Source organism: Eupeodes corollae, chromosome 3 (genome assembly GCF_945859685.1).
Source record: "Eupeodes corollae chromosome 3, idEupCoro1.1, whole genome shotgun sequence".
NCBI lineage: Eukaryota > Metazoa > Arthropoda > Insecta > Diptera > Syrphidae > Eupeodes > Eupeodes corollae.
The window spans coordinates 82265440-82292744 of record NC_079149.1 but is presented as its reverse complement, the minus strand read 5'-3'; the positions used below and the strand labels follow the sequence as shown (position 1 = coordinate 82292744).

Below are 27305 nucleotides of genomic sequence, written 5' to 3'. Positions count from 1 at the left end.
TTATACTGTCTGAACAAGTTTAATTATGATTTTTTTTTCGGAATTAAGGGAGTGCAAATATTAAGTAAAACAAAAATTATTAACATTTTTACATTTGAAGAACATATATCGTGAGAAACATTGTTAGGATAGTTGCGGTTTTTGAGAGCGATAACATTCCAATGGATCCCTTATCACTGGTGTGTTGCATTGCAGCCGGATTCTCTCCTAAATAAATATAATTTTAAAGATTATAAAATAATTTATTTAACTAAATTTCTACAAACCATTTAATATGTGAACATTAACTGAATATGTATTAGCATTTGATGGAATGCAAGAATATTTTCCAGAATCTCCTGGCTTAGCTCGCTGCACTAGTAAGTACGACGTGGTCGTTTCTCCTTTTTCCGTTATCACTGAAACCCCACCTCGTGGAGAGTCATAATTTATTTTCTTAAAAAAAACAATTATTAATAATTAATTATTGTATTAATTATTTAATACAGGGTTTTGTAAAAAGCGTTTTTTCATGCTAAAAAGAGTATTTTTTTAAGAAAGTGAATAGAGGGGGTTTATTTCATTCTTAAAGGGTATGCCATATGATCACCACGGATACGGTTGTAGAAACACATCCTTTTTAAGAAACTTTCCATCACCAATTCACATATTTGTGGCGATGACTTAAACAATTTCATGTTTTCGTTCCTGAAACGAGTATTGGCGTATCATTCATATCGCCCCTAAGATACAAATCTGAGTCTATTTATTAAATCCCAAATATCTCGGTGGCCAATTGGGTTCGCTTTTTTGAGAAATACTTCAAACTTGCTATTACGTGCGTTTTGTTCGCATTTCATATATAGTAAAGTGAGAAATTCCCAACAAAACGATCCGCAGTGGCCAGATTTTTGTATTTAAAAATTGGTACAACTGAAAGAAGATCTGTCAAAATAATGATAAAAAACTTCAAAAAGGGGGTTTGTTCGTAGACTACTATATTAACATGTGGTGTTGAAGCGAGCTTGAAGCTCGCCTCAATTCTTTATATACCTGAATAGAGTTGAGATTTATCTATTCTAAACTGAGATAAACCTTTTTTGGAAACATAACAAAACCTAAATATCTTTTCTATTGTTTTTTCTTGCAAAATAAACCCAGTTAGTCCATTTTCACTAACAAAACTAAATAATATCAACAGTAATAGATTCGTTTTTTCCGCAATGGAAAGCACACATGATTCCAAATACAGAACTACTCAACAAACACAGCCATCGAGATACAAATGCAATATCAATCGTACCAACATTTGAGAACGAAATAACATAAGATCCATTCGAGGCTCGTATAAATGTCCAAAACCAATCCATAGTGAGATTCTACTCTAACTTTTATCGGTGTTATTCTCACTATGGATATTGTTTTTGTTATTCGTGTAAGATCCTACTTTACTATGGATAGATTTCCCAACAAAACACGGGTATTGTTGCTTTGTTTGTGTGGCGGCACGTAGCGCTGCTCCCGTGTGGTTAAAAATAATGCTACACTTATTATCTAAGCCCGCTAGGTAAAAATGGGTCTCACTATTTAAGATCATTTTTCGATCCGCATCGTTTTATTGAAGGACTCAATTCAGGATGGCACAACGTTGCGGGAAATCGGCTAGCTTGAGTTCTTGTGTTAACTAAACTTTATTAGCTTTAAGACCTACATAAATCCTTACGTGCAAAATACGGTGTAATTTTGTTTGTGGAATATGTAATTCCAATTATTGAAGTTGAATCGTCAAGCCGGAATTGCATTCGGCTGTACGGGCTGCAGTAGCTATATTCTAAGTTGTTTTTGAGTTACGCATTCGATTGTAATTTTTCACTTCACAAAATTATCCCAAGAGCTGATTTGTACACCAGTTTTAAATTTTCTACACAAAGGCTGCTTCACGAGGACTCAAAATTGTTTGGAACTGTGACTGCACAATGTCCAATATTTTTGTAGGAAATTTTTGACAATTTTAATTTCTTAGTTTGTAATTCTCGAACAAAAGAAGATGATATCTCGAAAAGTAACCGACGCACAGTGGTTTCCCCCAATAGGCCAAATGTGAAATCTCAAGGTTAAAATTATTAATTTTTTTTAAATTTCTTTAATAACAAATAAATCTCAGCCATCTTTTTCGTCTACATTGTTTTCATTATAGTAAGATCGATCCTGCAAGTTGTATGTTTTTCAATTTTAGCAAAGCTTATACCTATTTTTTATTTTTTGATTTACAATCACGTTAAATACATTAGTTTTTAATAACTTCTTTTAAAATTTGAGCTATGTAATTCAGAGTACAAGGTATGTAGATAATTTATGTATACTTTTTAGTATAAAAAACCGTTACTCAATTGAGGTGTAACATGGTTTTTGTATTTTTTTGATGAATTTCAAAAGGGCACAAGTTCTGTGCCCTCTACTTGCCCCTAACAAAAGTTACATATTAATTTATCATATTTATCATCTTTCAAGACATATCAGTATTTCTTTGCGAAAATATGATTAAGTTTAGAAAATCGAACTTTAATTGGACTAAGAAATGTGTTTTTATTCACTTTTGGAATCCACAAAAGTATTTACACGGCTTGATGTATTGAACATTTGGCGTAAGGTGAGGAAGGGTGGAGATGCTTATAGAAACTGTAAAGCTGTTTTAGAATTCTATAACTTAGAAATTTAGAAAGATTAATGTTCTATGCAAGTCCTTTTTAAAAAGATGGAACAAAGCTTCCAGGAATGAGATTTTTTCTTAACAAAAAACGATGACTGGCTTAAGGCCTCGAAGACTTTAGGTATGAAATTAATGATCCATGTTCAAGTATGTCACAAGGCAGGCCAAATAAAGCATTTTTAAAATGCTCTTCCAGAGCAAAAAGGAAGCGTATTGCAAGCATTGCTTCAATAGAACCCGATATAGCCTCCGCTTTAAAAATTTGCCAAGGCAAAATGCTTAACTTTAATGATGCTCTTAAAATTTTGGTAGAGGCTAAGTTGTCTAAAAATCAATACCAAGTAATTAGGAGTGTGGTGAATGAATCTATGGGAATAGATTTATTCCCATGCTATGCAAAAGTTTTAAAAGCAAAACAAGAATGCTATCCGGATCCGGAAACAATAACGGTAAGTGATTTATTGGCTGAGGTTACTCTTCAAGGGCTTTTGAATCATACAGCAAAACGAATTGTCGAATAATTTAACGCTGATTGGAAAGTGGGGTTTTGATGGTAGAAGCGGAGAATCAGAATACAAACAACGAATCACGGCTGAATTTAATGATAGTTATATGTTCATAACATCGTATGTCCCCCTTCAACTTTTTACATAGTTAAATCCTGACGTACCCAAACAAATTTAATGGCAGAATCCTCGCCCTGGATCCACCAGGTACTGTAGAACTGTGCGTTTTCAACTTAAAAAGAAACTGAAGAATTGAGCAGGGAAGAAAAAAAATACATTTAAGATCAAATCGAGAAATTGTCGAGTACTATTGTTACTGCTTTTGATCGTAACATATTGGCAAAACATGACCTTAAACTAACAATGGTGGTGTAATGCCTTGACGCATACCTCATCACAACAAATCTGCTACATTTGTGGAGCCAAATCGTCTGGCATGAACGATATTGAAAATTCCTTGAAAAGAAACATAAATATCGAAAGTTTGGACACGTTTTTTTGAATTTTGTATCCATTTAGCGTATAGGCTCGAATTCAAAAAATGGCGAACGGGCAAAGTTGACCAACCTCTTTTTTAAAGCCATAAACAACGCATTCAGAAAGAGTTCAGGGAAAAAACTGGTCTCACTATTGACAAACCTAAGCAAGTTGCGGCGAACTCGAACGATGAAAATACGGCCCGGAGATTTTTTAATAGAGAGATGTACAGTTATACTAAAAACTTTGGCCTGTTGCTTTGCCATAAACGCCAGTACTTTTGAAAAGTATGCTATAGAAACCGATAAGGAAATTGTTATTGAATATCCATGGTATCATATGCCAGCTTCTGTACATAAGGTACTTATTCATGGGGGACAAATTGTCCAACACGCAATTTGGTTCATAGGGCAGTTAACTAAAGAAGTTGGTAAGGCTAAAAATAAAGAGGTGAAAACCTTTAGGGAAAAAAATACGCGGAAAATTTCAAGAGTTGCCACAAACACTTCTTTAAAACTCTAGTGTTCTTAAAAAAAACTGAAAAATCAAGTTTACCCAAAAAGGTTTTAGACTTATTGTACTAATTACTTTAATAAAAATATTAAAAAAGCAAAACTAACGACTTTATTTATATTGTACATACATATATTCAGTGTTTTTTGTCATATAATATGTGATTTTTAATTTTGACCGCTCTTCCTATGCGACGCCCACATAGCGGGTTATTCAAATTAAACCTCTTATTGGAAAACCTTTTTAAACGTATGCAATTTTACATAGATCTTGTTTTAATATTAAATTACCCACCTTATTATTGTGCATCCACTGAATTTGTTGTGGTGGAAAGGGACTTTGAAGTATGATACAGGTGAGATTAACCGTTGATCCAGTGTTGATATAGATATCGGGCCCGCCAATTATTGTTGTTTTTGGTTCTAAAAAAATAATTGCGAAATAAATAAAAAAGTTTTAATAAACAATTTATGTATCATCAGATTGTATAATTATAATATTTACAACAAAATCAGATAAATAAAGAAATAAAGTGGCGCAACAGTTCGTAGGGAACTAGGGCCTATTGACTTAAAACTCTCAGCCATTTCTGCCAATTAGAGAAAGCACTTTTCATGACAAGAATTAGTCTTGGAGGGATTGCAACCTCCGAGCAAGAGTCTGTATTTTATGCACAATCAAGGGGCTATGAGTGCTTTTACAATGATAATACATGGTGAGATCAATTAGAAAAAGGCAACCGAACTAGAAAGAATATTCCGCTGAACATTTTATGGTTTTAAATGCCTGAACATTGTAATTCGTGTATTTCGGTTTAAGACACAATCTCAATAATTAATCTGAAGTTCCGCTCAAAGGTAAACTGATTAGATTTCTATAAATACGGCTTCCTACAAATACTGGTATTACGGAAAAACGTATGGCTATTTCACTAGAGCATTGTTAAGATAATATCAGGCAGCGGTGTAGTTCGAAATATGCTATTGGTTCAGTTTCATAATGATCGTCTATCAATTAAAGAGCTACCTTTTGAATTCTTTGCACTTTGTTTTGGACGAATAAAGCTTTATAAAATATAAAAGTGATTTTTGATACCCCTAATATGCCAAGACATAGTATGAGCTTTAGGATAAGGACAGAGGGTTTGAAAGAATTTGTCGGTGCTCATTGGTTTTAAATTATGAATCATTGCAATAATGACTGAGAAAGACAGAGCGTGATACAGTATTCGATATTCACGCAGTACGGTTAAAGAACGAATCTCTGTACTTTACATTAGGATCACTTGATTGGGACACAAAGGCATATTGGTAAGCGTTCCTGGAGACGCAAGTGTTATGAATGAATTGCTTGAGGGGAAAAATATTCAAAGAGTAGGATTTTTAATCTAAAAACGAATATGAAAAGCTGGGAGTGATATCGTCAGCAAAACAGGTAAGCGAATTAGCTTAATACTAATTGCATTAAACTGTTCAAAATGTTATTTCTAACTCAACCAATAAGAGATTCATTAATATCAAATGATCGCATTTTTGATAAGAGAGCTTGATACCAAACTGTTTTTACTTTTAAATATCAAGTGTCAGGGGCGTCTTTAGACATGGGCCGTGGGCCAGATCCCAGGGCCCCGCAATTATTTAGCCCCCAAATCCACCAACTCAAAAGGAATTAATTCATACAAAAATTATATAGAAAACGAAATAAGACTCTAAGACAGTAACTGAAAAACAAGTTTCATTTTACTCTCCATTCCGTTGAAATTCTTCTCCTCAACATCTTGAACCTCTGGCAACTTGAATCTTTAATCATACAATTGCACACGCTGTCAACATTATTTCAACAAATCCGCTTTCGTCCCACTCTAAAGTTCCGCAAACAAAGTTGTCCCATGATGAGTTGCGAAATGATAACTTGCGAAATGATGAGTTGTTCCATGATAAGTCAGATAAGTCCTTTCCTTTTTCTTCCTCTCTGTTCAATGGAACTAATAGAGACTATGTTCTTTGTCTCTCACTCATCTTCATTTCGCTTATCTGCGTATTTATGTGTTTGCTTGGGGTAGGTTTCAACCTAACAATGGAAATTATTTGGGAACTCTAAGGTGAAATTGATTCATTCATCGCAGATCATTTAAAAAAATGTGGGAACTCAGGAAAGGGACACACTTATTATTTATCAACAAATATTCATTGATGTAATGGGAAAACAAGGCCTAACAAAAGTTTAAGGTGAAATTAGATCGGCAAAATATTTTTCCACAAGTGTTGACAGTACATTCACCCGACTTTTCTCATATCGACCAGTTGTCTTCTGTAATTCTATATATGTTAAAAATTGTGTTCCCATCGAAAGGTTCTCAAAATTTATACCTATTCAAGAGCATATATCTGAATATTTGGCTGACACAATCTTGATATTTCTGGAAAATCATGATATTTCAATAGAGGATTCAAGAGAACAAAGCTATGATAATGCGTTTAAGCTGTCGGGAATATATTCTGATTTGCAAGTAGGATTAAAGTAGAAGTGTGAATTTTCTACTTTTGTACCTTGTGCAACACATTCTCTTAACCCAGTAAGCCTTCATGATCATGCGGCTGGTGCAGGAGGCAACAATATTCTTTCAAATGGTTCAAAAAATATACAATTTTTTCTCTGCTTCTACCCATCGCTGGAATAAATTGAATAAATGTTAAGGTTCACGTAGAGTTTAAAAGCCTTTCTGAAACAAGATGGTCTGCACGGGCTGATGCAGTTAATCATGGGTATAAGCAAGTTACTGTGCCAAAATTTAGAAACCGGATGCTAATTAAAAAGACTTAATGCAACATATTTTTATGGAAAGAAAAATTTAAAATACCAACATTTTTTCCAATTGTTGACAATATTACTTCACAATTAAAAATACGATCCAATTGCTATCACGAAATGAATGCATCATTTGGTTTTTTGTCAATTGTAATATTTCACTTCAGTGCTGTTGGAAAATTCTTGCGAACAGTTTTCAAAAAAATAGTATAAAAATGTTAAGGCAGAAGAACTTGAGGTAGAATGCACCTCGTACAGTATTTAAAAGAATTCAATAAAGATATAAATATATAGATCAAAATTGTACAGTCTAATTACAGTGGATGAAATTGGGAACACATTACCAAATGTAGAAACTGCCTGTAGAGTTTTTTTTTATCTTTGATGGTTCCAAACAGCAGTGGAGAGCGTTCATTTTCGAAATTGAACCGGATACAAAATTAACTTCGAAGCACAGTGCTACAAGGCAGACTAAACAGCTTGTCAATTTTATCAATTGAAAATGAATTACTGCAGGAAATTAAATAATATTTAACTTTTGAAAGTAAATTAAAACAAATTATATAAGTATACAAAAATATCTGTTTTATGTTTTTTTTTTAATTCTATTTAAAAAGTAAAAAGATTTTTAAAAAACACAAATTCATTTCAAAATGATGCCTACTTTGTTTGCCCCAGGGCCCCTAAAATTTTAAAGACGCCCCTGTCAAGTGCAATAATCTCACTTTCTATAAAAAAAATATGAAGATCTGTTGCACTGTTTGGTGATATAAACAATGAGGTCGCCTGTATATCTATAGCTATGACAGCTATGCAGCCAGTCATTAATAAGCATCCGTTCTTAATGATTTTTCTTGAGCTGGAAGATGTTTTGTTGCCCTATTTTAAACTTAATGTGTACTTACCAACAACTGATAAAAATATAACGAGACCGATAGGTGGAGTGGTCGAAACTTGGCATTCATAAGCCCCGGAATCTTTTGGAACTGCATATTTTATCTGAAAAAAATAGATATTATATTAAACCAGCTACAAAAACTTATACATAACGAAGTAGTTTAAAATAATACAAATACACAACAATATATTACTGAAACATACATATACATATATTAGATATATTAACAAAAACAAACCGCCGAATATTTCAGTATCGACTTTATCTTACAGATTTTTTTAAGATAATTTAACGTTAAGTATTAATTAATTATGTACATATATACATACAAATATATACATAAGATAAGCTACAAATTTTTGGCTTTAATGGCAAAAAACGGAAATTTCTGGCATACTCAAAATTCAAAATTTCAAAATTTGTCACGCTAACTTCATACGCTACTTTCTTACTGTGTTTTAAAGAGCCTTTTTTGACCTTTAATAGTTCTTTTCTAGAATATGCTATAACACTGTAGAAACAACAGGTATGTTGCCGATAGTATTTTTAAGCACAGCTTAAATATGTTCTTGAATATTCTCTGAAGCAGATTGACAAAATTTATGGAACATTATATGTATCTTAACCCTAAATTTACATATTTTAAGGGCTAAAGTGCCAACTCAAGTTACAAAAATATTCCAATATTCCAACAGTTTTCTAAATATGCCATATTTAAGCGCTAATACAGTGGTGGACACGAATTTAGCACATTGAAAAGAGTACAAGTATTTTTCTTCTTTTGATTCTTTATTACTTGCAAGTAACTGTTCATTTTTATGTTGTTATTATGACTACCTTACATGGTAATAAAAATGTGTAAATGATTGAAAAGTAAAATAGCGTTTTGTGAAAAATGAAGATTTTTCGTGATTTGCGTTGTTCTTAGCTGGACATAAATTTAGCCCGTTTTTAAAAAGAAAATAATAATTTTTGAGGTAATAAAATATTCCTTTAATGATCTGTATTAAAAAAAAATAAAAACAAAATTAATTAGTCATGGCAAAGGGAAAATGGTGCTCAAAGGAAAAAAGAAGTCTGATCTTGAAAATGAAGTTAAAAGGGCGGACGTTAGAATGCTCCTGGAAGCTGGTTTATAATGCCCTTCGTCATTTCAAAAAGTTTGAAGTGATTGAAAACGTTAAACAAAACCCCGGGCCACAAAGACAACTACAAATGACAATTATTTAACGGTTATCGACCAAGGATCGTAATAAACTATGAAGTAAATGTTTCCTCAAGGACCATAAGACGCCGATTAAATGAAAGCAATCTACTTGGGAGCCGTGTTCAGAGAAACCCGCTTGTAGGAAAAAAATTTGAAATCTAGGTTACAGTTCGCCAAAGCTCACCTAGAAAAAACAATTAGTTGTTGGAAAAACGTAATCTGGAGCGATGAATCCGAATTCTGCCGGTTCGAATCGGATTTGAAAAAATATGTAAAACAAGGAATATGATCCAAAGTACACCATTAAGACGGTAAAACACGGTGGAGGTCTGGGCTGCAGTTTCATGGCACGGCCGGCGTTGGCCTCATCGTAAAAATTGGTACCAGAACTTGTACAGAGATATCCTGTTGGATCATATGATATCCTACGCAGAAGACAATTTGCCGTAATTATGGCGCTTCATGCACGACAACGACCCTAAACACACTTCAAAGTTAGTGAAGCGTGCCTTAGAGGTGAATAAAATCAACGTTTTGAAGTGACCTAAACACAATTCAAACTTAGTTTTGAAGTGGCCAGCATAATCACCCGATCTTAACCCGATGGAGAATTTGTGGAATGATGTTGAACATCACATTGAGGAAAAAAAAACAACCAACTTAACAAAATTGTGTACTGCAAAATAAAGGGTTAGCTACCAAATACTAAAAAAAAACTTAGAACTGATAACGTAAAATATTATCAAGAAACCGTTGAATGTGCTAAATTCGTGTCCAGGCGAAAAATTGATGTTTCTACATTCCATACTTTTTTCTTCTTACAGATGTTAAACATATTTGATGAATCAAACATTTTTGTTAAAAATGACATTATATCCGAACTTCGTGCTGATGATGAGCGCCACTGAAGCGTTCGAAATGCATTCACGTGTAAGTCATTTATAATTAATGTTTAATTTGTTTTTTCGTTAATTTGACTGAATCGTTTGTGTGAAACAATAAGGTGTTTATTTGTAAAATATTTGATGAAGTTCTATGAAAACATAGTGCTATGCATATGTAATATAAATAAAATATAACTAATTTCGTAATAAGAATACAAATTGAAAATTAAATGGTTTAAATTTTCTTTTAAAAGTGTGCTAAATTCTTGTCCACCACTGTATATAATAGCTTAGAAGATTTTCGGTGCATTTCAGGCAGAGATGTTAGAAAGTGTGTTGAAACATATAGTTTTTTTTCAGAAATAATATATTTAGAAACCCTGAAAATGAGAAAGTTTGCCAAAAAAGTGTGATTTTTGTTCGTAGGATAATTAAACAGAATATGTTATGTATAATTTTGTATTTTGGGACTTAATTTTCGGGAGTTTATTATTACTATACTAATCAGTTCGCTTACGCGTATGTTGGAGTTGATGCTAGAAGACAAATTCTAAAAAATTACTGTTTTGCGTGAACCTTTCGAACCTTTAATCTTAAAGGAGTCACCAAAACTTAAAAATTATAGAGAGACAAATGTTTGGTTCTTAAATTTATGGAAATAGATGCATTTTAGTACATACATAATTTCCCTAAAAATTAAATAAAAACAAAATTATATAAACAAATGCGTTCGGAAGAATCTTTATTGTGTCACTCATAAATTACAAGTTAGTTCTCTAGAGATTTGAAGTTTTTATGTAAAATTAATAGATACGAAAAATGTATTTTTTTGCAACTAACCATTAGTGTCACTTTTGTTGTTTTTAGGAAAATTATATTCTTGAAATTCGTATTTTTTCACTTCTAGAGCGTCCCTAGAAAATTCACTTCAAAAATTAGATTTCTTTAATTTTTTAAGATCTTAAAAGTTTATGTATTTAATAGAAAATCAATTAAGAAAGAAAAAACCACTTTAAGAAAGCCTTACACTATTAATGTGCGTCACAAAAAAAACGATTGAATTGAAACGAGTTTCAGGAATTTAAAGGCAACATAATATTATATTGCTGATCACCTCTGTCTATCAACTCCTACTCTCACCTCCACGTGGTGAACATCGGGTGCCTAGTACCTCAACTGGAGATTGGGTTCCAACCCCAGTGGAAAGTTGTTGGGGGCTGCAAACGAGAGAGGTGGGGAGAGGTGTTTCCACTAAGGCACCTCTCCTTATTCAGACGGCAGCGGAGGAATTTCCGAGATGGAATCAACGGTGGCGTCTACAGTTCCAGTAAGGTTGAACTACTTAGTGAACACCTTATAGGGCTTCTTCGACTTATTCGAAGCCCAGGCCTGTAAGGAGTGATTTTATCCGGCTCCCCATCCTTGGAGTTATACTTAGGATCTGGCCCTCCAGGTTGGAGGTTGTGCGTCGGGGTGACTTCCTGGCCACGTAAAAGCTTTCATAGTTGCGAAGCACCAACAAGCCTCGGATACGAACGGATTTACTGTTGACAACCAACGCAAACGAATAAAGGACAACGAACTTCGGATATGCACGTGGAATGTTAGGTCCCTTAACAGACCACGTGCGGCCGAAGAATTAGCGGAGGCCCTAGAACGATATAAAGCAGATATCACCGCCATCCAGGAAATACGATGGGATGGGCCGGGCAAAAAGAGTATGAAAAACTGCGATATCTACTATGGTGACTGCTACCACGAAAACCAACAGCGCTTATTTGGATGCGGATTCGTCATCGGAGCCAGACTTAGGCAAGAAGTCTTGAGCTATAGGTGTATCAATGAGCGCCTCATGACCATACGCATCAAGGCTAAATTCGGCAACATTAGCCTGATATGCGCTCACGCCCCCTCAGAAGAGAAAGACGACAACACCAAAGATATGTTCTTCGAGCTCTTAGACAAAACATATGAGCAGTGCCCTAGCTACGATATTAAAATAGTCCTGGGCGATTTTAATGCCAAGCTAGGAAGGGAAGACATCTTTGGTGGAATAATCGGGAAGAACAGCCTGCACGACAACACTTCCGACAATGGATTCAGGCTCATAGATTTTGCTGCGGGGCGAAACGTCATGGTATCCAGTACGCGTTTTCCACACCTCAACATACACAAAGCAACTTGGACTTCTCCAGATCAATCTAACGTCAACCAGATTGACCATATTGCGATCGACGCCAGACACGCTTCCAGCATTATGGATGTACGAACTTTCCGAGGAGCTAACATCGACTCGGACCACTACCTCGTTGTAGGCAAGGTAGCACTTCGGATCTCCAGACCCAAGGCAAGACAGGGAGGTGCTGGGAGAAGATACAACGTCGAACGGCTACAATCGCCAGAGATCGCCAAATCCTTTTCCGACCGAGTTACAAGTAACCTCTCATGAAGTTCTCTGCCGCCAACACAATGTATCGAAAACCAGTGGCAGCATTGCCAAGATGCAATCAGAGAAGCCGCCTCTGATGTGCTGGGTTTCAAACAGCCACCAACAAGGAACCCCTGGTTTGATGAGGAATGTCGGCAGGCAAATGCAGCCAAACAAGAGGCACGCAAAGCGGCGCTGCATAAAAGGACGAGAGCTGCTCGTGAGCTCTATTAGCAGAAGAGGCGAGAGGAACGCCGAAAAAGAGAGGGCATGAGAAGCGTGCGGTCGAAGATGTTGAGAGGTATAAAAGCAGGAATGAGGTTCGAAAGTTTTATGAAGAGGTGAAACGAAATTCACAGGTACATAAACCTAGAACCGAAGGCTGCAAAGACGAAAGTGGAAACATCATAGTGGAACCGCAGTCAATGCTGAGGATATGGAAGGACCACTTCTGCAGACTGTATAACGGCGATGAAGAACTGAATTCCGCTGTCAGGCAGGATGACCCATTCGATATAGACGACGAAAGCCAACAATCCCGTCCTCCCGACTTAGACGAAGTAAAGATTGCCATATCTAAGTTGAAGTCTAATAAAGCCGCTGGAGCAGAAGGCTTGAATGCCGAGCTCTTTAAAGCAGCTGGAGATAAGTTGGTTAGGACCATGCACCAACTTATCTGTAAGATATGGTCGGAAGAAAACATGCCCGATGAATGGAACCTCAGTATTGTTTGCCCGATCCTGAAAAAAGGAGACCCTCTAAACTGCACTAACTATAGAATAAGTCTACTTAACATCGCCTATAAAATCTTCTCTGACGTAATATATATGACAGCATCTACAGGGACGAGCTGTATAGATCCATGTCTAGTTTTGGCATCCCTGCCAAACTCGTCCGTTTGTACAGGATGACCATGGAGAATTCACGCTGCTCCATAAAGGTTGAAAACAACTTAACAGAACCTTTTGATGTCAAAAAAGGTTTTAGACAAGGTGATGCGCTGTCATGCGATTTTTTTAACATCGTGCTTGAAAGAATAGTGCAGAGCTCACACGTCAACACTAGAGGCACTATCTTTCAAAAGTCTGTCCAAATACTGGCATATGCTGATGACATTGACATAATCGAAAGAACTCAGAGTGATGTCAATGGGGCTTTTGTGAGCATTAAGGCAGAAGCGGCAAAAATGGGTTTAACGGTTAATGAGGACAAAACAAAGTACATTCTGTCGTCTAGAAAGGACATACAACACAGACGTTTTGGTCAAAACGTCACAATCGACAGACGCAACTTTGAGGTAGTCAAGGACTTCGTCTACCTAGGCTCCGCTGTAAACGCAGAAAACAACACCAGCGCTGAGATCAAACGCAGAATAACTCTTGCTAACCGCTGTTTCTTTGGACTAAGAAAGCAATCGAGTGGTAAAGTCCTCTCTCGAGGGACCAAAGTGTTGCTATATAAGACCCTTATCATCCCCGTCCTGCTATACGGTGCATCCCCCCTAACGCATCGTACTGTTGCATACCCCCAAACTCGCACCTACCATCATAACTATCAAAATAAGACCACTCACGAAAAAAAAGTAATTTAATTAAAATATTTTTTTTTGGTAATTTTCAATTTTCTCATGAACTAGAAGAAATAAAATCATCTGCTTTTCAGTTTTTGATCAAAACAAATAAAAGCAATAAATTCTAAAAAAAACACTAGTAGATAATCTTCAAGTTTTGAAAAATTACACTTTAAACCTTTTTTTTTAACTTTTGTTTGCGCAAATTTTTTTTCAAAAACTTTGAATTAAAAACAAGCTAATAAACAAAAGTTTGGCTTTAAATAAATGTATAAAACATAGTTGTAAGTACTACCAATATTATTTAATAATTGTTTTCTATTTAACGTATATATTTTTTAAATTGCCCCTACCGCCTAAACAGATGGAGATAGAGCCCCCCCTTCCATAGTAAAAAATGGTTGTTTTTAACTGTTCTATACAAATCCGTCATTAAACTTTGTCACCTAAGTTATCGTACTCTCCCCCATTTAAGGCCTTACTAAAGTTTTTCCAAATTTTAAATTGTAATAATAAATTGTGAAAACAAAGATCTTAATTGTGTTTCACAGCAAACTGCTTTTTAATGAATATCGTAAAATTACTAACGAACCATAAGTTGAAATTTTTACTTATACAAATTATGTTCTTGGTCAAGTTCTCAGTAAAAATTAGTATTTTTAGCAACAAATTTGTATTTTTGAATTCAAGGAAATTCCTACTAAAAATAGAAAAAAAAATAGTCTCATAGTCCTTACTAAATCCCTCCCCAGAAAAGTCGAGGCAAAAATAAATTTCAAACAAATTCCTCGGAATTTCCCTTTTAAAGATTGTTAAAAGGGTTCAAGTGCATGACAAAATGAAAATATAAAGGAGTGCAATCAGTGAAATTCAAGATAATATATCTATTTTGCACCTACCTGCAATGTCCAATCTCCCGTTTCGTCATTTTGCAAAGGAACAAATCTCTCATCTGAAGAATATGTATATTTTCCGACCGTAAGTAAATTTATGTCTGAGTGCCGTACCCATGATACCTTGAATACAAAATTAAATTTCATAAAATAAATTCAAGCTTAATTCTTATTATTAACTTGCACTCACTGTTTTCCTTCCAATATTTCGGACTCTACAATTCAAAAATGCGGCCTGGCCCGCAATTGTTGTGATGTTGTGAGAAAATCTGAGATCGAAAAATCCTGAAATCTTTGAGTGCCTCTCATTATTAGTAAACACTGGTGTTGTAAAAATATCATCATAGCTATATAACTCAAATTGATTACCTGCAAATGTATAGACATAAAGTTAAAGAACAAAAGTATGAAAATATTATTTCGTTTTTGAACTTACCATCAATAGAAATGTACAAAAAAGTCCAAACCACAATGGAATATTTGATAGAAGAACACATGTTTTGTTCCCTGAAATTAAAAAAGTTATACGAAATATAAATATTTATTTTTCAGTTCTACTTTATAACAATTAAAAATTAATTAAAAGAAATTTATTTTTTTATTTCTCAAATATTTAGATAAATAATAACCCTACAAAATAAATCATATTAAATTTTCTTAAATTTGCGAAGAAAGTGATTTACTTTAGTGATTTACGATATAAGCAACGACGTCAAAATTTACCATTTTAATAATTATGCTACTTTTTTTAATTAATACAATCTGGATGGCTAACATCGTCCAATCTGTGGAACCGAAAACAAATATTCGTAGCCTTAATACTCAAACATCACAAAAAATTGATTTTGGTTCTCTAATTAATCGATAACTTCATGAAAATTGCTCAGAAATTTACGAACAAAATGATCCTTCTCTTGCATTTGATTTGCCTTAAATCTAAAACAGAAAAAGTTCATAGACTGTATAAATTGAAACCTTGGATGTCAGATAATTTATTAGGTAAAATACACAGGAAGAATAAGTTGCACTCTAAATGTAGAACAACCTAATAATCTTTGTCTGAAGACAAAATATTCAGAGTTATCAAAAGAAGTTTCTGCTCAGGTAACCTTATGTAAAAAACACTATTATTCTCAAAAATTTGAAATAGCTTAAGGCGATCTCAAAAAAGAGTGGGGCATCATTAATGAAATTTTTTCAAGCAATGTTTTAATTCACCTAACATATTCGACAATTTTTTCACAGGGGTTGCCCTCAATACGCTTAAGACCGCTGGCTTTACAACCTTAATTGAAAGTTTCTGTTCAAGACATTAATTTAATAAAGAAAATGGGTCTCAACACATAAAGCATGATCTACATAAAATTATTAATTCTCTGGATAGTATAAATTCTGGAAACCAAAACAGTTTTTCTAACAATTTTTTGAAAAGTATCGCTTTTAATGTCGTTGATGTATTGGTATTTAATAATTGTGTTTACAGTGGAATTTTTCCAAACAGCTTAATAATTGTGTTTACAGTGGAATTTTTCCAAACAGCTTAAAAACGGCTGAGGTTATACCAATTTTTAAGGAAGTTGATTCTAAAAATCTTAATAATATTAGGCCAACATCTCTCCTTCTTGTTTTTTCTAAACTTTTTGAAAAAGTGGTGAAAGTCAGAATTGTATCGTATTTGGATAAAGTCAAATTTTTTAGTAGAAATCAGTTTGGGTTCAGATCTTTACCAGTCTTAACTGTAGAAAATTCACAGCTGCTATCTATATTGAAATTATTAAGTCTGTTACTAACTAAACTTGAAAAACTTGGGTTTGGAGGATTCATTATCAAAAGGTTTTGTTCATATCTTAAGGGTAAAAGACATAGAGTTAAAATAAGAGATTCGTTCAGTCGATCTTTAGATATAGCTATTGGCGTTACCCAAGTCTCGGTTCTAGGTCCCATTTTATTCTTAATATATATGTATGTATAAATTTTATCTTCTACCTTGAAGGGTTCGATAACAGGTTTCGCTGATGATATTGGTTGTACGTATTCGAATAATTCCATTGTAGACTTAATAGCTGATATTGAAAACGATTTAGAGGTTCTTAGGCATTAGTTCGGATTGCATAAGCTTATCATAAGTGATACAACTAAGCTAATGTTCTTTAATGAATCCTATTTTTCTCTCTTCTCCCCTAAATTCATATTCCATAGCTCGGATTGTAAAAAGTTTGTAGTTAGCAAAAATGTATGCACTCTATCCAACAGTGACCTGAGTTTCAATGTGAGTCTTAACTGCTCTTCTATAAGTATCTCGGTTTATTAATTGATAATAAATTAAATTGTAGTACCCGTGGCATGATGGTTAGTGCGTTGGACTGTCATGCAAGAGATCTTGGGTTCGATCGCAGCATATGCCACGTAAAGTTTTTTTTTCACGGGTACAGCTCCTTGCGAGGAATTCTCCAAGAGTAATTCTTGTCATGAAAAGTGCATTCTCAAATTTGCCGTTCGGATTTGGCTTAAAACTGTAGGTCCCTTCCATCCCTGACAACAGCACTCGCACACAGGAATGGTTGAGAGTTGTCGGTCACTAGGCCCTAGTTCTCAAACGGACTGTTGCGCCACCCAATTTATTTATTTATGTTTTATACACGTGGCGTGATGGTTAATGCGCTGGACTGCAAACAATTCATGCTGCGTCTAAACTCGTTTCTGATATCCAATGGAATTAATCAAAACAACAATGCACAGGTGCTGTTCTGTCGATTTGGAAGAGGCCTTTGACACCGTATGGTTAGAGGGTCTTAACCTAAAACTGAGCAGGCTCGGCATTAGTAAGCCATTGTTGTATATACTTTATGATATGCTTAACGGTAGAAAGTTTGTTGTCAAAATTGGCAATTTAACTTCTACCACAACATTCTTAATTAAAATTGGTCTTCAACAGGGAGCGGTGAATTCGCCGTTTCTCTTCAGCATTCAGTACGCCGACGATCTCATTGCGTACTGATCGGCTCGAAAGATTGAGGTTATTAGAATTTTCTTGCAGCGTGATTTCGACAAGATTCAGCGATATTGCGACGACTGGAAACTGAAAATAAATGTCCAGAAGTCGGAGACAATTCTGTTCCGGACTTCGTTGGCTAGGGATACGAGGGATACGTGCAAGAATTGGTGCAAGATGGTCATCGTTGATATTCAGGGGCAGCGATTATCGAGCAAAAGTGTAAAGAAGTACCTCATTGTCTTGTTAGATTAGTATTTATACTTTGACTGACATATGAATGCTGCTCTGACCAGGGCTAGAGGTGGTTTCAATCTGACGAAACGGCTGTTTTACAGCAGTCGGCTTGACCCCAAAGTGAAGGTAATTTGCTACGTGGCCCTCATACGGCCAATGATCGTTTATGGTCCCAGATGGAGAAGTTTCGGGTGTTCGAGCGGCAGTGTTTACGACGCTGTACCGGCTTATATCGAACAGCTGAATCTTCTTACGTGCATTACTATTCCAATGAGGTCCTGTTCAACAGGGCTCGAATCAACAGAATTGACAATTTCGTGATAAAACTCGTTGGAGGTCACATTGCCAGAGCTATGTCTTCGACCAACAATTTAATTGTCGGGGCGTTCTATCCGAACGACGAGTATTTTGAAATAGCCACGCTTGAACGGCTTCATTCCACCAGAGGCATTTCTCTTTTTAGATACATGCTGTTTGATACAGGACCACGTCAGACGACGAACCGTGGATAGGTGACTCCTGTACAATCGGGACGTCATGGCACAAGGCGGAGCAGAGTTCCTTCGGTTCAGTAGGGCTGTGTCCAAAGGGGACCGAACTGATAGGGTGAAGCAGGAAAACCAGTTTTGGTGGCTTCAATCGGCACTTGATAGTGGGTAATCGGGATGGGGTTTTAAGCCTTGGCCGGCTTACATACTTATTTTATAGGTTAAGGGTTCAGTTTTTAGTAGAATAGCCACGGTAGAACAAAAAAAAAGCAAAAGTACAAAAATAAATAAAAAAAAGGCAACGAAATAAGAAAAACTATAATGTTAGATAGTTCTAGATAGATAAATAATTTCTTTATTCTTAGTAATGAATTCATATATTACATTGCGCTCGAGTTAACAATAACATTGTATAATAAGAATAGTTAGTGACAACAATTATTTTTTAAAAACAGTGATGATGCCACATCGTTTTTATTTTCTGTGGGGTTACAAAATATAATGGAATTATAAATTAGAAAAATAAAAATAGTATTAGCAAAAATAAATTTGAAAATTAAAAAAATCTTTTTTAAAAGTTAAGTTTCAGCAAACAAATCGTATTTGGTTATTTACATAAGTTTAATTTTAGACAGTGTAACGTAGCAAAGTTTCTATTTCTTGGTGGTCTACGGCAAGAAGCCATAACTTTATTTCTTTTAAAAACGCGCCAATATTTCTTATTTTACGAACTTCTATAGGAAGCGTGTTAAAAAGTTTGCAGGAAGCAATGGAATAGGAGTTCCTGTAGCTTGTCGTACGAATATATGGGATATTTACTATATAGGAGGAATTACTTCTAAGACTTCGAGTGTCGGAAATCGGACTATCCAATTATCCAGCTCTTTAAAAAAAAAACTTTAAAAACTTTAAAAAATATAAATGTCTAACGGGAAGCATTTTTAAAGACCTTAAAAGTTCCATTGATGGTGTTAAACGATGGGTTTTACAAACGTTACCTATAGCTGATTTTTGAATAACGGTGAGTTGTTGTAGTTTGTTGACATATGCACCGCCCCAACAGGGTATTCCATATTGCAACTTGGAATGAAAAATGCCAAAATAAACCATCTTCAACAAATTTGAAGAACAATGTTTTTTCAGGTGGTAGAAACAACGGGTGGATGACAGAAGATAGTTTTTTAAAATAGAAATGTGCTTGTCCCAGTTAAGGTTTTGATCAATAAAGATGCCGAGGTACTTAAAGTCTTCAACTATTTCAATTTCAAAACAGTTACCATATCGGGATGGTATGATTGAGTATGATGACCATTACACTCACCATAAAGTAACTTATGACTAAGGCAATCGTGAGAATGAAAAATTTGGTATGTCGGGAGAGATTCTACCTCTTAGGCTGAAAAACATTTACTTTGTTTTGCTGCTCACAATTAACTCATGTTTATCAAACCAAAACCTTAGCAAGTGAACATCATAGTTAATATCTGAAATTAGATTCAAAGGACTATTGCTGCAGTATGCAAATCCAAGGTCATCGGCAAAGGCTCTGGCTTAACCTCGGAAAGGAAGTGAAAAAAGGGAATTAATATAAACCAAACATAAAATTGGTCCCAGCACGGATCCCTGTGGGACTCCCAAAAGACTATTTTTAGAGGAACTTATGCTGCACCCAACTTTAACATTGTGTGATTTAATTTTTAGATCTGACTCCAGCCATTTCCAGATGAATCCACGAAAACCAATTTTATACAGTTTATCTAAGAGTATGTTATGGTTCACCATGTCAAACGCTTCAGTAATATCCACGAATAGTCCAGCACACTTTTTCTTAGCATCTAAACCTTCTTGTAAAATGCAGCAAAATTCTAGAAGAGCCTCCTCAGTGGAAATCCCAGCCCTGAATCCAAATTGGAATGGACTCAAAAAGTTTATTTTATTAAGGTAAAACAAAATTCTTCTTTTAATCAATTCTAGTTCTAGTTTTAAGTAGTTTATAGGTAGAATAGGTAGTTTAAGTTAATTTTAAGTTTTATTTAAGGACTTAATTTTAAGTAGTTATTAAGTAAAAATAAAAAAGGATATTGATATTAGTTTTTTTTATTTTCTAATGAATACAAAAAAAATAAAATTGAATTGAAGTTAAATAGATCTTAGGGCCGAATTATTGTTTAACTTAGAGTGTCTTTATGGGACCAGTAAGTTAGTTGTAAGTTGTGGTTAATAAGGCTAGCTTTATGAATTTTTGTCTAGCTTTAAGAAAGGTTTCAGATTGAAATAATAAAAATGAATTAAAAAAAATGCGTTGTACTGTCATGCTAGAGGTCTTTGGTTCGATCCCTGACAATTGACAAATTCTCCAAGAGGAATTCTTGTCATGAAAAGTGCTTTCTCAAATTAGCCGTTTGAATTCGGCTTAAAACTGTATATCCTCTTCATTTCTGACAACAGTAATCGCATACAGGAATGGTTGAGAGTTTTACGTCACAAGGACCTAGTTCTCAACGGACTGTTGCACCACCCAATTTATTTTGTATTTATTTAATTATTCAATTATTTATTTAATGTTATATACAAGGATGAAATGAAAATTTACAAGAAAACATTCACATTTGCTAAAGTCATTAGAAAAATAAAAGTATCATTATGTAATTAGATTAATACATGAACCTGATTCCGAATCAGAATCATTTAGTCAAACCGCAACCTCGCGTTAGGTGGGCAAGGCTTTGACATAACGAATAAAAATAATGGACACGCCGCGCGCGCCGCGCCGTTCGAACGCTTTATGTCGTAATATCGTAAACGCTTCGATTCGTTCGAGCTTTAACAGTTAATTTTCAGTTATTTTGTGTTAATAGTTTGAAATTGGAGAAGAATAAAAAGTTCATATTTGTAAGTCAACAAATCGCATGTCCCCGGATTTGTTGGGGTTATTTTTAGGAAGTGTTCTGGATAAACCATGTACATTAACTACGCGTTAGGTCCAAGGGCGGATCCAGACTTTTCATCAGGGGGGGCGGTCACACACTTAGATGAGTTTTTACTCACCGCTTAAAAATGTTCTCTAATGTTTTGTAAAGGATGCTAACAAAATTTAATATTTGCTAAAATGACAACTTTAGTTATCAAATTATTTAGAACACTGTTGTCCAGCAAATTGTGGTCTAACTATTTAATTTGGATGACTCATATGAAAGCATTCCAAGATTCGAACAGTTGTCTAAATATGCCATATTTGAGAGCTAAAATACAATAGCTTAGAGAGGTTTTGGTGCATTTCGCGCAGAAATGTAGGAAATTGTTTTGAAACTATTGCATTTAAAAAAAAAAAAAAAAAAACAAAACACACTTTTCTCCTTTTAATTTTATTAATGCGAAAAACGCAGCAAACATTTAAAAATCCAGAAAATGAGATATCTGATATGTAAAAATGTCGGGCTTTTCTTGACGTTTTTTTTCTAACTCAATTTCCGGCAGTCTCTTACTACTATCGTTATCAATCTGCTTACTCGTATTTGGATCTTATAAAGGCGTCAACAAAACTTAAAAATTGCAGAAACAGAAAGGTTTGGTTCTTGAATTTAAGGAAATAGTTGTATTTAAGAACATAATTTATCTAAAAAAAATAAATTAAAATAAAGTAAGGTAAGTTTCACGTTTCAAAGCTTTTATATCAATAGATATGAAACGTTTATTATGTTTTTCACTTAGCCATTAGTTTAACAAAAGTGTCATTTGATATTTTGGGACATTTGTATTATTGAAATTCATGTTTGAATCTCAGTTCTAGAGCATCCAAAGCAAATTCACTTCAAAAGTAGATTTATTTAATTTTTAAGATCTTTTGTATTCAACAGAAAACCAATTTTGAAAGAAATGAAATGCACGACTGGGTCGCCAGAACTTGATAATTTCTTCCAAAAAGCCTGTTCAAAAATATTGCCTATTTTAAGATTTAAAAATGTACCTCCAAAATAAGTTCTTCTCAAAAATTTAAATGCCATGTTATTTGTCAAAAAATTTAGATTAACCTATTTTTTCGAAAATCATTTTAAATTTCGTCTTAAAAATATTTTTGGTATAAGCACTAAATAAAGAGCTTATAAATATATGAACATTTTACATTCAAATTTCGTAAAATATGTTGTCCCCTTTCTTAGATATCGAGTTTTGCAAAAAAAATTAGTATTTTATTAAAAATAAAAAAATACATTTTTGATCATAAAAAATCATCATCAATTTGATCATTGACAAGAGCTTGCACAGAAATAGAAGAATTTTGAAATCGTTCCATTAGTTCTTGAGAAAACTTAAAAACAATATGAAGATTTTTTTGAGGTGTACCCTTCTGGAGCAATACGAAACTATGTTTTTCTTGTAGAAAGAAGCCAAATTAAGAACACAAAATTTTGAGAGTTTTAGAAAATAAAATATGTTTGAACCAAAAAAATTTGCGTGGGTACTGCTGTTATTTTTTGTATTATAAACAGTAATAAAACTCCCTCAGCTGAAAATCTTAATTTCAATCAAAACAATTGTTTGGACTGTAGGGGCCAGGAAAGACAGACAGACGGAAGAAAGGAATCGAGGTACCCACTTTGTTCGACTTCTTCATAATGTCATATTTGATTAAAAACTTTAGCTTGAAATTATTTACTAATGCAAAACTTGCTATATAGTTCCTATATGTCGCAGTAAAAATCACTTCAATGTTCACTATTTATGTGTGCCAAAAAAATGTAATAATAAAATTGAAGGCTAGTTTAATGAATTCAAAGGCTCCTCAATATAAAATTGATGATCTTTTATTCAAGGTTTCATCTTAAGAACATGAATATTTGCTCTTTTTCTTAGAAACAAATTTTATGAAAATAATTTAAGGCATGACTAAAGTTTTTTTAAGTTCTAAATTGAGCGAAAATCAAAATTTGAGTTGTTTTTGACAGCAAACGATTTTTTTTGTGAATGTCGTTAAATTACTAATAAATCTTTAAATTAAATCTTTACTTATACAACTTAACTGTATAAGCTTTTTGACTCATATGACCCTCCCCTGGATCGTCAATTCGTCAAATGTTGATGAATTTGTGCAGTGTTTTTGAAATAGGGCTGAATATTCGATTTATATTATGTTCCTGGTCCAATCTTCAGTCAAAAGTAGTACTTTTAGCAACAAAGTTTATGGAAGTAAATACAAATGTTGTTTTTATATACAAAAAATAAATAATTCAAAATATAATAGGGGTCATATCCATTAACGCAATACGATTTGTTTTGAATTGAAAGGAATTAATACGAAAAAGCTTACAAATTATCTCCCAGGGGGGATCATGACCCCTACGACCCCCCCCCTGGATCAGCCATTGGTTAGGTCGGTCGGGCTTTTGACGAGCTTCTTACCTAATTGGCTGCGTTCAATCTCAGACAGATAGAGTATCCAGATACCTTTTTTTACGTGTAAAATTACAGCTGATCAAAAACAGCTAAGATGTCAAAAAAGGAATCGAAAGGTATCCAAGAATTTCTGGGGTATGTAGGTATCTGACAGAACAGCTGATTTAACACATGGTTGAATTTCAAGAAACTTGAAAATTGATTTCAGCTTTTTGTATTTAAAACCAGAGATTTCGCAAGTAAAATATTAGTCGTATAGAATTCCATGTGAGCTAAGAAGAAATTTAACATAGATTACAGATTCAGGTTATCTCTTATTTATTAAATTGTTATGCACCTATCAATTCATCATCGTCCGACGAATCACTTGAATTATCCATTAAATGTTCTATCTTACAAAAATTTTGACTTCGAAGCTTAAATGTTTCTCTGCTTTTTGTGAACAGCTAAAAGTTCTTTTTATTTTTTAAAGCTTTCTCAATACAACTATCCAACTCGTTTAACATGGTATCTAAAAATCCATCTATCCAAGATACCCTATCCAACACGATCTTTTACTACGATGTCATGTGTCATAAAACGCCATGCCTTACTCTTTTCCATCGCATCATAATTAAGAGCAAAGAATCCATCAATGGGCAGGTTCAGACAACATAAGGTTGGCAGGTTGAGACAACATAAGGGACTTGAAAGTAAGGCAAGTTTCTAGTATCTGGTTGGAGAGCTCCAAAAATATTGCTTTCCAATTAAAGAAACTTTAATGGAAAGTTGACTGGAAACTTAGTCAAAAAACTCCCTAACTATCAAGTCAAGTTTACTTCTGTCAAAATGACAGTTGATTGTATATTTCTTAACAATACAAAATATGAATATGAATGAGCTGGCCTGAGGAGTGTTTCATAGACAATAATTTGTTTGGTACTTTTTGTAATATGAACTTAAAGAAAAGGTTTGTGAAGTAAATTTCTGAATTTGAAATTCATAACACTTGAAAGGCTAACTAGTTGCCTTGGTCAAAATGTACGTTTAAAGAATGAAGTTGACTGCATGTGAAGTACCTTATTTTGCCTGAACCTGTTATTGGAAAGCTTGCTGGAAAGTAAATGAAAAAAAACCTCCCAAACTCTCAGGTCAATTCCACCTATGTCAAAATGACAGCTTATCCAAACTTTTCATTCAACTAAAAGCTAAACTAAATTACTATATGATTAATTAATTTTTTATTTAACATTTCATGTAAATGTATTCTTTGGCAAGTACGAATGGAATAAATAATATTTTTTTAATATGTACAAAATACAGGTCGAGATGGAATTATATCTTGTCTGAGGAATGTTTCGTAGGCATTTATGTTTTCTGAGTCTGCCCAGTGTCTCTTCTTTTATTGAGCTCCCTAATTGCTCCCTTTCTATGTCATTTAAAGAGTCTCACACCCAGTATGGCTCATTAAACGAACAAAGAAAAGTCAAGGAGGTTATCAAGATCTTCTAAATAGGCCGTATTGCTCTTTTCTTTTAAAAAAAACTGCTTTATAAATTAATTATGTACATATGTTAAAAGCCCTAAATTTTAAAAACGTATTATTAAATACCTTGTTCATTATTAATCAGTAACAAAATGTTTTTGAAAAACTACAATTAATTGTCAAAGGTGTCATAGAAATGTCAGTAAGTTTTAAAGCTTCGTTTCGTTTTAAAAATGGTTGGGCTGCGCTTTTTGACACATAAAATCGTAAATAAGATCAATTTTTAGGAAAAGAAAGAAGTGAGTATTCTCGAATTACGGGGGCTAAAGTGTTGAAGAAGAAAAGATTTAGGACAGTTAATAGTGCCAAAAAGCAGACGGTGGATAGAAAAGATGTCGAAAATCTTGCGACTCCCAGAGTCTTAAAATTAGTTAATTAAAGGTGATCTTAATATAGAGGACGGATCAGGGGATCATCTCAAAATATACCTCGAATGTAAATGAAAATAAACGTCTTTTCTTGAAGTTTGTACGCCTTGGTAAAAGAACCATACTTCATAGGCGTATCCAAGGAGGGGACGGACAAATGTGATATTTACAGATAGGGTAACGTAGCGCTTTGAAACTTTTTTTACAATGCCAAATGCTGATTGGCTTTGATTATAATTGTTCCGATATAAGTTTACACGAACAGGGTTTTCAAAATCATTCCTGAGGTAATCATAAGTCCAAAAACGATGTATCATACATTTAAAAAACACTTAAAGTAAAAGCAATTATTACACAAAAAAAATGTACATAATATTGGGTAATCCTTGAGTTATCGCCTTTTAATTTCCGGTTTCAGAGCAGTTTTAAGTTGGACGCTCACCGCTTCAGAATTATCCTATGTTTAGTAGACACCCTGTATATGTAAGTGTTCATAGCTTCTTAAGGATTGTATTATAACAAATTAAGTTCGTGGAAATCAGTCATTTCCTCTTGAATAGCTAAATAGCTATGTAAGTTTTTCTGGTAGGGTATTTAATGCGGAGGTAAAGAAGAAACACTTTATTAATATACATACGTGGGTACATACAGACCTATGTACGTACTCATTGAAATATCCTCAATGTCGGTATATTATGTAGTTATTAAGCAATTAACATTGACTTAATAAAATTAAACCAAAAACTGTTAGAAGTTAATTTTGAAAACATAATAATTGTAATTGTGATATTTTGTTTCTATCAATAGCGTTGATTGATTTTGTATCTAGATAAATTATACGAGTTACACACTGACAAATTACAAACATTTTAATTACTGTCACGGGAGTCTCGGTTAATTGCACCAAACACACATAAAATAACAAGGGTATAACAAGGTAATAAATTTAATTTAATCAATGCGATTAAAAGTTCACTTACCTTATTTACTTTCGAAATGTTGACAAGAATTGGAGTACATTTCATTTTTTCCAATCTTTTGGATTGGCACTTAATCAAAGAAATTGTATTATTATCTACATTTATGAATACCTACATTGCCTTCTCATTAACTTTGAATTATGTGTTTGTATGTTTATTTAAGGACTTGTAAGGACTTTTAATTGAGACGTGATATTTTCGTTGTTAAGGATATTATTTGAGACTAGCTCTTAACCTATCTTTTTTGTTCTTATTGAAATCATTGCAAAAGTCTCTCAAATCACTAGTTTGTTTTTAAAACACTTGACTTCAAAAAATCCAATTGTTCCGCTAAGATTTAATTTCCTTTTATAATTTTTGCACAAATTTCAAGACTGAGGTACTGTTTTTTATTTATTTTCCAACAGCAATACAAATATTCACGCTCATTTTGATGTTAATTCTGTGT

General features: G+C 33.8%; 1 protein-coding gene across 1 annotated transcript; it reads right to left on the bottom strand.

The window, feature by feature from the left end:
- LOC129952377 (SPEG neighbor protein-like) lies at nt 1-27305 on the bottom strand. The gene is made up of 8 exons (XM_056064932.1): nt 26858-27305; nt 15310-15380; nt 15064-15242; nt 14880-14996; nt 7899-7992; nt 4480-4607; nt 267-435; nt 1-207 (listed from the first exon to the last, which is right to left on the bottom strand). Exons 2-8 carry the CDS (start codon nt 15368-15370, stop codon nt 89-91), a joined length of 867 nt encoding a protein of 288 aa, XP_055920907.1. The 5' UTR covers nt 15371-15380; nt 26858-27305; the 3' UTR covers nt 1-88.